Genomic DNA, 14,482 nt, shown 5'->3' on the forward strand with positions numbered 1-14,482 from the left:
ATCCAGAACAGACCACAGAAACCACACAGATTAGCTGAGAAATGAACGGTTTTTCTCCCGCTCATTCGGCGTTTTAACTTCTCAATCTTAACCCACGGGCACTGAGGAACATGACTTAAATTGCACTTACAACAGAAGATCTTCCTTTCCAGAAGAACAAGCAACGATTACGGCAGATCTTATGCCCCGATCACATGAAGAATTAACATTTAACACCAACACAATTCACAATGCAAGCCAGATAACTCAATTTTCTTACTCAAACGTAAACGCACGGCTTATCTCATTCCATACCCCTATTTGATGTTGTTCTAAAAGGACTGCAAAAGCAAGCACCACTTAACTGAAGAGAAGACACCTTTACAAACGACAAGAAGTCAGTATCCGAGGGTCAACCATCAGCGTGGAGAAACGTTCACTCCACAAGTGCCAAACTTTTAATATCAAAACAAAAACATTTATTACAACGGAATATACAAACAACTAGTTTCAGTGATCAGAGGGTAAACTTTACAAAACTGCAGAGTGTATTTTCTGATGGTGGAATGACATATTCCAGGTTTACAAAAACATCGTTCTGTTTACGCACATTTAAAAGTGATTTCCAGTCCGCTTTATTTCAGCCAAACACAGTATATTTATCCAAACAAAAGCATGTACATTCAATATAGAACATTTTGAGCAACAGCTACAGTCCAGTTCCCATTCACAGTACTGGCAGTGCAACGCACTAACAGGGCCAAATATTTCTCTATCTATAAAAGTATTTTTACTCCTGATCTTGTGATCAACAATTTTAGATATATTTTATACAAAAAGTATATATGAACACGAGGTACCTCCCTAAGTAAGGGAGTAAACCTATATAAAAAAACCACGGTATTTCTTCTGATGTACAGTACCTTCCAAATCGTAGCAATTTGACACAAATCACTAAACAGAATATGTTCTAAAACGTAAAACAAAACAAAACAAACAAACAAAAAAAGAGCAAAACCACTGCTGCACAAAACCTACCAAGAATTCCCTACTGGCAATGATGGCAGGAATGCAACAGCTTTCCTAAAATCCTGCTTAAAAAGGTCAAAATAAAGAGGATCTAGAACATTTTCCAAATTATACAAATTCAAGTGCTACCTATAGTGGTCATTTATCTTAGTGAGAGAAAAATTACTTGGAGTTTCTCTCATACTATCCTCCCTTTTTATTAATATTTAATGAAATAAACTAACATTATAAGTGGTTGTGCACAGATTGTCTGTCTATAACACAGCGACGAATATTCACTACCTTCATATTAACATTAGTGTGTTGATCTTTCAAAAAATAAATTGAAAAAATAAACTGCAACTATCATTAAAGTGCTTGTTGTATAATTTTTTTTTTTAATTAAAGAATAGAGGAATGTGGATATTCTTGTAAACATCCTAGATGTTTATCAAGTTGTCTGATGAACCACGCGTGGAAAAAATACGCACATCTCTGAAGCGACTGTAGTACAGTGAAATTCAGAACGTCCCAGAAGTGGGAAATTAGTCTATGTGAACAAACTGATGTTATGGCAAATACTAAAAATTAGTACAATTCAGCCAATATACACTACATGTTTGCTCTTATACATTCATTTGTAATAAGTTTAAAACAGTATATAACAACAATTGCCGAAGTAGGATATCACAAAAAAAGGTAAGAGCTGTTCATCAATTAGCACTATCAGGGAGGAACAGTACGATGAGCTCTCTGAAGATGATTTCCTAAATGAGGAACAAAAGTCTTCTTCCAAAGCTGTTGTTTGTCAAGTTGCCTCTGTACTGTTTTTTGGGGTTTTTTTTAAGTTCAGAAAGTTCGTGTCCAACCTCGACTGCATAGAGATAAGCATAGTTAACTGCGAATTTAGAAGCACAAGTGCATTTCAGCTACAGCAGTGTTTTGGGAGGAGGCACTGTCTAACAGCATGCAGTCAGAATGGATGCAATTTAGTAAGAAAACAACAGCTTATGAAGATATTTCCTCCTTATAGTACCATTATCAAGATATTAGCAGTTCCAACACCACATTAAAGTCTTTTTCATGCAAATGAACTCCAAATTTTCCGAACATCACTTGAACCTATCTGAGAAGAAATGGGAATAAATTAATACTTTGTATTTACCAGTATAATCCTGCTTTCAATTACACAACATAAATAACGTATAAGCTCAAATTATTAATTTACCATCAAAATACAAAAGACCTCCTTAAAATCACCATAATCCAAGGTCCAGCTCAGCTCCTTTTTTGAAGTTCCATCCCATTTAGCCTGGATTCACTAGGAAGTCACACACGTTTTGCATTACATTTTAACATAGCTAGGTAGCAATTCATTACAAAAGCTAAACTGAAATCAAATCACCTCCTGGGACACAGCATTTCAAAGTAAAAAGATGGAATAAGGCACACATAACTTGGTGTTCTTTTCACCAAATATGCTATAAGGATATTTCTGAATAAGGACGTTAAAAACTCTTACAGGTAGCACTAACGTCTCTCTGCTCTATTTTCGTACAATCCCCACACCTTCAGACATCACTCAGTCATTCTGAAATACAAAATTATCACTTATATATATATAATTTCCCTTTTTAAAAGGCTCTCTTAAAAATCAGATCATCTCTAATCCTGAATATGAAGGCAACAGAAAACTAAGAAAATGCAAATACAAATCCCCCAAGTGTAAAAAAAAAAAACAGCGTTCTGTATAGGCAGAAATTAAGAAAATTATTGGCCAGATTTGTATAAATATTTAGGCTAAAATAAAAAATAAAAAAAATTACAAGGCTCGAACATTTTAAAACATAAATCACCAGAAGTGTCCAAACTTGTGCTTATATAAATAAGTACTAAAAGAATCAAATCCTAAATCTGACAATTTTTAAAATTGTCCTTAGGAACCTAATTCAAACTCATTTTAAATCAGAGAAATTAAGGATCCCAATTACATACAAAGAAACTGTTCTATGCCATTCTGTGGACAGAACGCAGACAATACACGTTTCATATATAAAATGATAATTCCAGTACGTCCATAGAGAAATTTTCTGTCAACAGCTTTTACAATGGTACCTTTAGTGCTTCTTCAGTGAGGTTACCAAGATGTTCATTAAGAGGCTGAGTTATTCAAATGAGCCAAAGGCACTGATCATTTGAAAACACGCTATTTTAGAAATGTCCTTACGTTAGCTTGATTACAATAGATGCCTTAAGGCAATTTAAAGAGTCAACTTGGTACAGCTTCATCTATATTCTACTCCAGTTTCCTACCATGATAAATTTAGAAATAAGCCCTAAACACTAAAAAAAAAAAAAAATTAAGAAACAATGTGGATGTATATCACAGCATGTAAGCTGCTGAACAACAAAATCTATGGAACAATATGTTTTTGGCAATATATCAACAACAGAACATAAAAGGCAGTGCTTCTGTTTTGTTTGGGGAAAAGAAGAAAAAAAATAAATACAAAACACTATATTTTCCTCACCAGACAACAGCTTTAGATCTTGTACTTCTGCCTTTGGTTTTGTTTTCTTCAGGTGAATGAGATACATTCGCCTTGTGGGTTTTCTTATGATGTTCTAGAAAAGCTTTTCTGGCAAATGCTTTCCCACACTTATTGCATCGGTGAAGAGAAAAGTTTTTTGTTACTTTTACTTCAATGCCAACATCAGCTCCTTCGTACTTTTTATTGGGCGAATTAGAGGTGACATCGTGTTTTGAACCAATCTGTTTTGTTTCATCCCTCTGAGGGCCTCTTTTTGTCACCTTATTTAGAACCAGATCAATTGGCTTTTTTATTGCTCTAATTTCTAAACTTGCAGTTATTTTCCCAAGGTAGCGTGGTGACTTTTTATGAACTACAGTTATATGCCTTATCACATCCCGTTTGCGACGTGTTTCATAAGAGCAGAGTGGACACCTGTAGTATTTAACATAAATGTTATTTCCATCTGTGTGTAATTCAATGTGCTTTGTCAAGTTCTGTTTCGAAGTAAATTGGCGTTTACAGAGTTTACAGTAAAGCTGCTTGAAGTCAAAGCCAGCTGAAAGTTTTGGCTTCCTGGTTTTCTGCTGGCCACCTGCAGCAGATGCATTGGTTGATTTAGAAGTCGATTTACTACTTGATTTACAGGTTGATTTAGCGGTTGATTTAGAGGTTGATTTAGGGTTTTCAGGGTCCTGTTTAACTTTATTTTTCTGTGCTGATGGTGTGTTCTTTTTCTCATTTGAATGATTTGTTCCCTTTAATTCATTCTGTGGAGAAAGAGCGATGGAAGGGGGTGAAGGTTCTACAGAATCTGCTGGTTCAACTTTTAGTTTTATTTCTGTTCCATTGGCAGTATTGTTGGGCCCTTTCTCTCTTTTAGAGTTCTTTCCAGAAAGAGTTATCTTGTGAACAATTTGCATGTGCCTTTTCAGCATTATTTGTGAACTATATTTTCTCTTGCACAGAAGGCATTTGCATGCAGTTAAATTGTATTCAGCCTTTGAAGACGACTTTTGTTTTCGGGTCTTAAAAGATTTTTTAGCAGAAACTGTATCCAAGAACAAAGGTTGCCCAGGCTTTGTAGCTATATCAGGAGTAATGGAATCCCTTCTTAATCCTCTGTGGACTTCATCAAAATGCCTCCTTACGTTGGCTTTTGTGGCAAATGATTTATAACACACAGGACAACTTCTACCTAATGCTACAAGAACGTTCTTATTTCGGCCTTTCGCAGAGCACAGATTTGGTTTCTTTTTTGTTTCTATGTACTTCTTCAGCTCTTCCATCTTTTTTTTGTGTACTTTTCTAATATGCCGGCGTACGCTCCGTCTAGAATGAAATTCTTTCCTACAAAGACAACAAATCAACTGGTGGCCAAAATCAGAATTATCCAAAGAGTCCACTTCAGGCGTTACTGCTGGAGGCTGTTCTTCAGGAGCAGGGGTCGCCTTGTTTGTAACAGGATCAGCAGGAGGTAATTCCACAGCCTCTCCAACTGGAGCTGGAGCTGAAACAGCCTTGGGTGGTTCAGCACTGGGTTCCTGTATTGCTACTGGAGCTTGATCAGGAGTACTACTACTTTCTGTGTTCTCATCTGGGCTATCAGTCCTTGACACATACTGAAATACAGCATTCTGATTTGTTTCTATGGGTTCTAATTTAACTATATATTCTTGCTTATCTACTCTCGGATAAATTGCTTCCAGGAGGTCGCTTATGGCTTGACTCTGTTTATCATTTATATCTGGAAGGTCTGTGAAAAATATAGAAATAAATAAATAAACAAAGGCGTTTTTGTATGATTTGGGAATTTTGAATTAAGTTTCACAGAATACAAAGTGTCTTTCAATTCAGACACCACGTGCACAACTTTCACTACTTTTCTGATCTTTCACACAAAGACTTTGAGTAATTCTTTTTATTAAGTCAGAGTGACACTTTTACTAGAAGCCAACTGTGGAAGGACATCCTTCCAGTACCCTACCATAGAAGCCATCTAAGCTAAATAGTAGTTGGCCTCAAATTAAATCGTTCTCTAGAAATGTGTATCAATTGCAAAATTAAGGACATAAGACTGTGCTTGTTCTTCAGCTGTGCAGCTAAGTCTGAAGTATAATTAAAAACCAATTTCCCTACTGCTGGAAATGGGTGTTCTCAATAAGCAAACTCAATTCTAGAAATAAGCTCTCTGCCCCGAATTCTGACAGTCCTCAAGGAAAAATGAAATGTCTGCATAACCTGAGCACTGCATGGAGGCAGAAGTAGATAAGACAGAACTCAACTTCTGGGGCAGTGAAAACTGTTAGAACTACCAAAACAGTTAAGAGACTTAGCAATAAATGTAAGGACAGAAAAATTCTGTATTATTTAGGAATTTTACTATTTTTCTCTACTTATTTCTTAAAGCAATAACAATCCAGTGAAAGAATTTAATTCAAGAAATGACTTCACTGAGCTTCTCCAAAAGTTCACATTGTCCTGTGCCCTGACAACAAGCTGAAATAGACTAAAAATAAATAAATAAATAGATAAATAACAAGATGATGATAGAGGGATTCTCCTATCCTTTTTAGCTTATGCCAGTAAACTTTGCAAGTGTAAGTTTGCCCTTAAAGTACTGTTTTAATATACCTATACTCAAAATAGTTCATTCAAATGTTTCTTGACATTGTTGGCCACTACAATGATATTGCGTATACTGTATTTTTTAAAAGTGAAAGTAACAGTAATTTTACTGCCTGTTCTTTCTGCTGGATACCCTACAGGTTTTATATCATGAAACAAAAAAATGAGGTAATAACAAAAGTCCCATTTGCTTACATGCTATTTATGATATCACAGTGCTGAGAAACATTCTGTTTTTAAATACCAAATAAGTTCAGTGACGTTTACCCTGCCACGCTGGATGCTACATCAGCACTGGCAGAACAAAAATCCCAGTGCACTAAGGTAAAAACATGAGGCACTCAGATGATACCATATGAAACTCCCCACAATGATCTGAACATCTCCTTCATGTCAGCAACCTTATTCAGAGCATCCAGTATTATTCTCTTTGTTTAGAGCACATAACATGGTTGTTTTCATTTGTACCCCTCCTAGAGAACAGTGAACTGTATCAGCTAAGCAGACAGTTAAAGGAAGGCCAGACAACAGCTAGACAAAATTTACCCAGGGTAATCTTATTTCGCTTTGACATTTCTGCATTTAAGTCACAAGCACTCACAATGTCATAGCTTTTGAAATGTTGAGATACAAAAATACTCATTAAGGAAGAAAAATCACCATCACACCAATAATGATGAAACCAACGAAGATGACCAAGGTAACAAAAAAAAAAAAACTTTACAAAACGTGGGATGCTGGCACATTTCCCAACTACACAGCTTTACTGAGATCAACAAATCATTACCATTTGAAACAAATCTTTAATATATATATATATTTGCACTTAAAAATGTATTTTATTTGTATTACTTTTTATAATAAAGCTTCAAAAGTGTCTCAAAAAAAAAAAAAAGAGTGGGTAGACATGACCACAGAAATACCCCAAAAATACAGAATAGTTCAGTTGGAAGGGACCTTCAAAGATCATCAAGTCCAACTGCCTGAGCACTTCAGGGCTAACCAAAAGTTAAAGCACATTATTTAGGGGAATTGTCCTCAGAGTCATTTGGACATCAACTACTTGCCTACCAAGCATGAGAGATGTTTCACCACACTCATGGTAAACAATTTTTTCCTGATGCCTGTGTCTGGTGCAGCTTTGTGCTGTTCCTAGGTATCACTGGTTTCCAGAGAGAAGATAAAGTATATTAAAGTAGCATGAGGCAAGGTGATGTGGTGTGAAAGAAATACAGCATAACTGAAGAACAGGTCTTTAAAAAGGGGGATCTTTCAGTCTGTGTTTCATAGCCAACAACAAAGGAGCGCATCTGTGATTGAGTACTTCCCAAGTACGGGAAAAAATGACACACATCACCCTACATCACTCTACACAATCCAGCCAAAGTCTTTTCAAACTCTACTGATATAAAACTGAAATGCTTTGTCAGATCCAAGCTTTTCTACAAGATTCAGTTTCCCAGTCCTTGGCATGCCTTTCGTTCTCTCTCACAGTGAAAAACAAGGAAGCACAACGGGAACAACTAAAAATCATTAACAGTGACACTCTTCATTAAAACACTGAACCTATAAAATCATATCAAACTACGACATGAATATGGGTCTGCGTTGATGCATATTCATTCAGTAGCTTCCTTTCCACCACAAAGCTATCAGCATACATTAACATTTAAATTCAACTTCACACCAGGTTTTTGCATCTTGTTTCTTGTACGTTTGTATGAATGGTACAAAAAGGGAAGTTTCTCAATTTGAGGTGGCTTTATTAAATACTACAATTAGCAGAACTTACTATCATCCATCTGAAGACTTGGAGGACAATAAAACTTTTTATGAGTAATTAAATTTGGTAATCCCCTGAAGAGACTCCGGCACAATTTACACTCAAAGATGGTGTCCACATCTTTCAACAAGATATGTTTAAGTTGTTTAGTTCCTGTAATAAAAGAAACATTATGCTTAAGGAAGGTTTTCTGTTCATTTTTTAACTCTCATCACCACATAAAAACAAAAACATTTTAAAACACAACGATCTTATCAACATTTCATCTTGCATTAATGCTATTTCACTGCAGTTTACGATACGTGCTCCAACTGCTACTATGAAAATAAGCATTGTGTGAATAAATAAAAATTAAAGTTTATACACATTGCAGTTTACAGTGAATGAGCAGAACAATGATTTAGACCAAAACTATCAGCTAACATTCATAAGGATTCTATGGTACAATATCCAGTTGCTATAATATAATATCCTAAAAGGAAAGAATAAGCACCTAGAGCATTTAAATAAGCTCATTGTGTTAAGAAAGCAAGAAACATACAGCTATTTCACAAAATAAATTACCACATGAGGAAAAAAAAAAACCTACAGAGCATAGGATGAAATACAAAGAACTAACATCAAGGTGATTGAGCTTATGGAAGAAAATAGAACTGCAGACATTTCCAGCCTGTAAAAGGAAAATAGAAATAACTCGAAATTTTCTGTTAAAACACACACAGCTCAACAAAATGTGCAGGTTCTCCAGACTACTGTAAATATATACACTGTATATTTAAAAAAAAAATCCAAAGCCACAAGTGTAAAAAGTCTGCTCTAGCACTGTAGGTGTTTTCCAGCTCCTGCCATGCTTAAACTTTGAATCTTTTAATTGTTTACACTACATTTCAAACCCACTCTTTCATTTCACATCTCACTAAAACTATGGACATAATGTCCACAATTAGCAATGAATTACTGAATGATGAATACTCACCACGCCAAACCAGAAGGAAACGCTGGCTTAACAAATTCAGCTAATTGCTCTAACTTGATTTTATTTTTAATAAGGGAACAAAACAAAATTAATCAAAATTAGTCAACATAGCACAACCATAATGAAAGCTGGCAAAGTATAAACAATGTAACAGACAACAGTGGAGTAAAAATGGCATCAAAATGTGTCCTTACAGATGAAGCAGAAGCTCTTTTTTTTGTCAGCATAGACAATTAAGGATTCCACTTAAGACCAAACTTGGCCACGCTGCAGAATTATGTTCTAAACAAAAACTTGTTCAAATATAAATAATTCTATAATTGTTCTTCAATGCAAGTAGGACTTCCCAAGTTACCTTTCTATTTCTTGGCCTAATAATAGTGCTATAAATCTTTTTACAATTGAGTTTTAGTAAAGCACTATACCTTTTCCTTCTTCAGTTGCTTAAAACCAGGACCCAATATTGACTACCTGAGACAATCAGGCAGAGAAAAAAAAAATGGATATGTCCTTCCTGGGCCACTGCCCTAGGCTCTTGTCTTCTCCTCTCACTACTCTTCCTTCAAGTGTTACCAACCCAATCTTCATCTGACCTGTATTCCTACAGACAACAGACCACCGGAAAATTATTTATTGAAAAATCCCAAATTGGAGAACTGCACAGTTCCCCTAAGGACACACCACTTACTGAAACCTCATCCACAACTATTTTAATTCCTGCATATAAAGAAAATAACTGATGAAAACCCAGCTGAACAGAACCGAAGATGCTCCATGTAGATGGAATTCCAATAAGTCACTACCTATAATCCAAATAAAAGGCTTCATGCTTGGTGACAGCATACCATGAAATAAAATTTAACTTGTGTTGTCAGTGCATGTCCTAGCCATAGATATCTCCCTCAAATGAAAAAAATCATCTAATTTACATCTATTCCTAATGAAGGAGGCACATTCCTCAATCCCTCTCACTCATGTAATAATGAAAGTTCTCTTCCACTCAACGCTGAAGTGCTGTCTAATTCAAACAATCAGTCTTAAGAATTCTAAGGATTTGTACTGGAGATCAGACAAGATGATGCAGCAGTCCCTCTGGCTTCAGATCTTCCTTATGCGACTGTCAAGTTCTCATAAGTGGCAAGGAGCAGTTAGTTTTCTGCCAACACAGCTTCCTCTGTTTTGTAGTTGCATTTCACTGAGGCAAGTGATACTTTCTCCAATTATGTTAATAGTTGTAGGTGATACAACAGCATCACAGCCAAAAGAAACTGCTACAGACTATCAGTTGCTGAGAACAATTCTCTGACAGAAATGGCCAAGGTTATGCCTTCAGCAAGCAATTTCACCTCTCAGAAAAATCTCAGCAGTTCACTTTCTCATAGAACATTCTATTCTATACCAGAGTTACAGAACCCTATATGAGAAAGTTGTTTACTAAGTGACAACTATATTTTGTTGTATTTGAATCTAACATAAATAGAAAGGAGTTACTAATTAATTTGCTATCCTTAATGTCCTGTATGACTGAAGAAGCCTTCTGCTAAAGCTGCTTTCATGGTTATGGCTTTAACCTCTATTTCTTCAAGGTTACTGTAAGAATCAGAAGAGCTCTTCAGCAAAATGAGAAGTTGAATGTCAAAAAGTAACTTGTAAAATCTTGGTCCAAGTTGCTTTGCCTTCTGTCCCACTACCCTGAAGACAACAAGGTAAGCTATCAAGGTAACAAATGCCAGAATAGACAGTTTGGAAGCTGCCCTGAGACAGACTTCTTGCAGTTAGTTTGTGCTAGTGACAACTGAGATTCCATTAACCTGCTTCATGTTAAAGAGGACTGCTACACATACGTGAGGCTTCATGCCTATTTCATTCTAACAGTCACACTTACAAATAAGGTTGCTAATGATGACTCTCATATCCAGGTTTCCTTTTGTATTAAGTTTTTAAATGCAAGAGGAGAACATAAACAATACTACATCATTCTACATGACTCAGCCCATACACACACACATCACTGTGTTTCAGCAATGGCTTGTATATGAAACACCTATTTCATATATATAAAGCTCTCTTCCTTCACACAGTATCTTTCTAAGTACCTGCCTAAAAAGAACACACTCGGTGTTCTTGCACTAAGTTTGATTTTCCACATCAAAGTGCAGAACCAGCTTGAAAGCATTACAGGTTTCAGTCACCTTTGGTATGTTCATCCAAACACTCAGCCGTTATTCTTAGATTCACTGCTACTAATTGCAACTCCAAAAAAGAGCCAAGGAACACCATAAAAGAAACGTGATACAGCAATGCCAAAAAGTTCAAGGCAAATTACTGAATTTTCTCTGCCCCTCAAGAGTTTTAGGATGAACTCATTAACAACAGCTGGAGGGATGACATAAAACAGAAGAACAAGCTGTTGATTTTAAAAAATGGTTTTGAAAGATGATTATACAGCATGAGCTAGATCTTGAGCATCGTACATGAAAATCCATACAGAAAATATCACTTAATACCAAAAACCCAAACATTTTGCAAATATACAGAAATTGAGGCATTGTTTGTTTTAGCATACACTAAATATATGAATAACTGCCATATCAAAGTAATAAAGTTTTCCAAGAGTCAAATCATAGCTTTATACCTGATCGAAAGCACTCGATGATTTGTTGAATACCAGATTTTGATGTTTGCAGGGGCTGCTGTAACAAAGGAGGATCACCGGGTTCCAATACATGCACTGAAATACATAAAAGATACCAAGTCATTTGAGAAAACAAAGATGATTGCTAATTTATTTACAGATTTTCTAAGCATACTGTAAGCTAGCGAAAGAGAAAGGCCAAGACCGCAGTACAAGTTCTACAAAGCAAAAATTCTCATCAACAATGAATCAAAAAAAAAGAAAACAACAGATAGTGACTCTTCCAGAAATGATACCTTATGAGAGTGTGCTGCCATTCTAGTGTTAGTCACATCAAGAATGGATTCAAAGCTACATGTATCAAACACAAAAATACAGAACCATACTGACTCATTAGAAGTTTCCATCAATGAAGGCAGTTCTCCAAAGCAGCCTGCTTGTCTCCCATTATTCAAACCAAAGCAACAAACAGATGTACAATAAACTACCAAGCACCATATTTCTCATGAACACACCACATTCAGTGCTGCCAATACATACCTAAGCACCAAATCCAGAAGAACAAAGCACAAGCATGTCTAACTTGCATGGTTCAAAGACAGGTATACCATAATGTTTTTCACCAAGAAAACTACATTAAAAAAAATGCTTCCAATTCAAGCAAACTGCAGAATTAACAACTTGAAATTTCATGCTACGCTGCAATCTTCATAAAACATACTGTAAGATTTACTGTTCAGAAAGTTTATCAGTTGTTCTGATACACAGTATTCATGCACACAGAATTAACAGCACTCTATTGCTGAATACTCATAGTGCAACCAAGCTTTGCCTAGGTGGAAAACTAGATTTACACAAATACCAGCACTCACTCAAGCACGAGTTTGCAAACATCACTTGATAAGTCATCTTTGTTATTAACAAAACTAGACTTGCCAACTTGACAACTCCACTGTTGCCTGTTTAATAAGGCAATTAGGCCTTTTACAGGTCTCCACTTCTAATGGCAGCACAAAGTATTTCTAAGAAATGTATTTATTTATTCTTGTAAAGAGTGCTAACAGCATCATGTAAAACTACTCAGGCTTACTAACTGCAAATAGAATAAATGCAGGAAAGTTAGACGTAAGGTTGTAAGTAAATTCAAGCTGGAAAGAACATGAGAAAGAAAAAGAAGTCTAAGAAAGGAATGATAAAATGAACACTCCATGCAACCATGCTGGCCCCATAATATACTATTATATATGAACACATAACAACCATTACAAATCAGCTAATCGTTTAGGGATTTCTAACACAATGACATATTGTATTCCACCAGCCCATTCCATCCTCTTCCAAATAGTGTACTTTGGGTTGTATGCCACCCCTAGCATGCATATGCAACAGCCACTGACATATATGAAGGAGACGTAACACACCACTGTTATTTGTAGGGCAAGAAAAATATTTTAGACTTTATAAAAAATAAGAATAATTGAAAGCCATTTCAGCTTAAACAGAAAAAGGGTTTCTCCTAACTGAACAGTACTTTCTCTCAAATTGCTTTTAATTAAAGAGAGTACTATCAAGCTGCCACGTGCAGGCTTTCAAGTACTAACTTGGAAAACGGATGCTTTTCTTTTCCAAAAGCAAGTGAAAACTTACGAATAGCAAATTCCACAGTTAGGCAAGAAGAAAGAAACTAAGCCTCCTTTTAGGCTACCCGTTCTAACAGCGGGCATAACAATTACAGAAAATCCAGCGAGTGGGCTGAAACCTTCAAGTACATCCCACCTGTGGCATCCCCCACGTCACACAGAGGCGGGCTGCGTACAGGTTTAGGACTTGTGGGGCTTTTTTTCCCCCAGCTTGAGAAGATCCACTTACCTGGAGCCACGGGGATGACGAGGATCCCCGCGGGAACCGAGCTGTCGTCCCGCAGAAGCCGCTCAACGTGACAGCTCGAGGGTACATAACGACAGCTCCGGCAGCACCGCCGCACAGCCCCGACAGCCCCGAGTTCCCGCACTTCGGACAGCCGCCCCGCGCCGTACCTGGCTCGCAGCAGCCGTGCTGCTGCTGCTGCTGGTGTTCCGTCTGACAGCACTTGTCCCGCAGAGGCATTTTCCGTGCGCACGACCCGCGGTTGCTCCTACATGCGGCGGCTCGCTCCTGCCGAAACGAGCACACAGCCGTCACCTCCGCGGCAGCGCACGGCCCTTCCATTGTTCGCTGCGGCTCTCCCGGAGCGCCCGGCCCCGCCACTCCCGCGCGGCCCGGCCCGGCCCCGCGCCCGCCCGCCCGCCCGCCCGCCGCCGCCACCTGCGCCCCGGCCGCTCCTTCCCTCCCGCCCTTCCCCTCTCCCCTCAGCCCCGCCGGCGCCTCGCGGCTCCCGCGCGACGGAGGGAGCGGAGCCGCGGCCGGTAGAGCCCGCCGGGCCGCCCCGCGGCAGCCGCGGGAAGGGAAGGGACGCGCGGGCGGCAGGTGACAGCGGGCGCCAAACGCCGGCGGCGGACGGACCACCGCGGGACCGCCGCGCGTGCCGTCCCCCACCTGGCAGCGGACGGGCGGCCTCCCCCCGCCCCGAGCTCCGCTTTATTCGCCCCTGTCCCGCCAGAGCGGCGGCCGCTGACCCCGGAGCCGGATGGGCACAGGGGCAGGAAGTGACTGCGGCCGTGGCGGCGAGGGGCCGCGCGGCGCTCAGTGCGCAGGCGCCTCGCCCGCCGCTCCCCCGCCCGTGCCGCACAGGTGCCGGGCGGCGGCACGCGGCCGTTGGAGCGCGGAGCGGGCGGCGCGGCGGCCGAGGGAGCCCGGCTGCGCCCGCCGCACTGCGCCCGCCGGGCATGCGCGGAGGGGCCTCGGCGGTGCCGCGCTGCTGCCCTGGAGCAAGCCGGCCCGCGTCGTTTGAACAAAATAAAAGCTGTCGTTGGCGGTAGAGCTGCCACGAAGAAGGATGAATA

General features: G+C 39.0%; 1 protein-coding gene across 2 annotated transcripts; it reads right to left on the minus strand.

The window, feature by feature from the left end:
• Positions 1 to 398: 398 nt before the first annotated feature.
• Positions 399 to 14,149, minus strand: ZNF800 (zinc finger protein 800). 2 transcript variants are annotated; one of them, XM_065743523.1, is made up of 6 exons: positions 14,076 to 14,149; positions 13,577 to 13,694; positions 11,541 to 11,636; positions 7,939 to 8,082; positions 3,519 to 5,274; positions 399 to 2,109 (listed from the first exon to the last, which is right to left on the minus strand). In XM_065743523.1, exons 2-6 carry the CDS (start codon positions 13,644 to 13,646, stop codon positions 2,100 to 2,102), a joined length of 2,076 nt encoding a protein of 691 aa, XP_065599595.1. In that variant the 5' UTR covers positions 13,647 to 13,694; positions 14,076 to 14,149; the 3' UTR covers positions 399 to 2,099. The 2 variants fall into 2 exon arrangements, with proteins under 2 accessions (XP_065599595.1, XP_065599596.1); XM_065743524.1 differs by having other exon boundaries at positions 399 to 2,113.
• Positions 14,150 to 14,482: the final 333 nt, after the last annotated feature.

The sequence above is a fragment of the Cyrtonyx montezumae genome, unplaced genomic scaffold (assembly GCF_038088225.1).
Source record: "Cyrtonyx montezumae isolate F1298 unplaced genomic scaffold, pur_monq_1.0 scaffold_3, whole genome shotgun sequence".
Classification (NCBI taxonomy): Eukaryota; Metazoa; Chordata; class Aves; order Galliformes; family Odontophoridae; genus Cyrtonyx; species Cyrtonyx montezumae.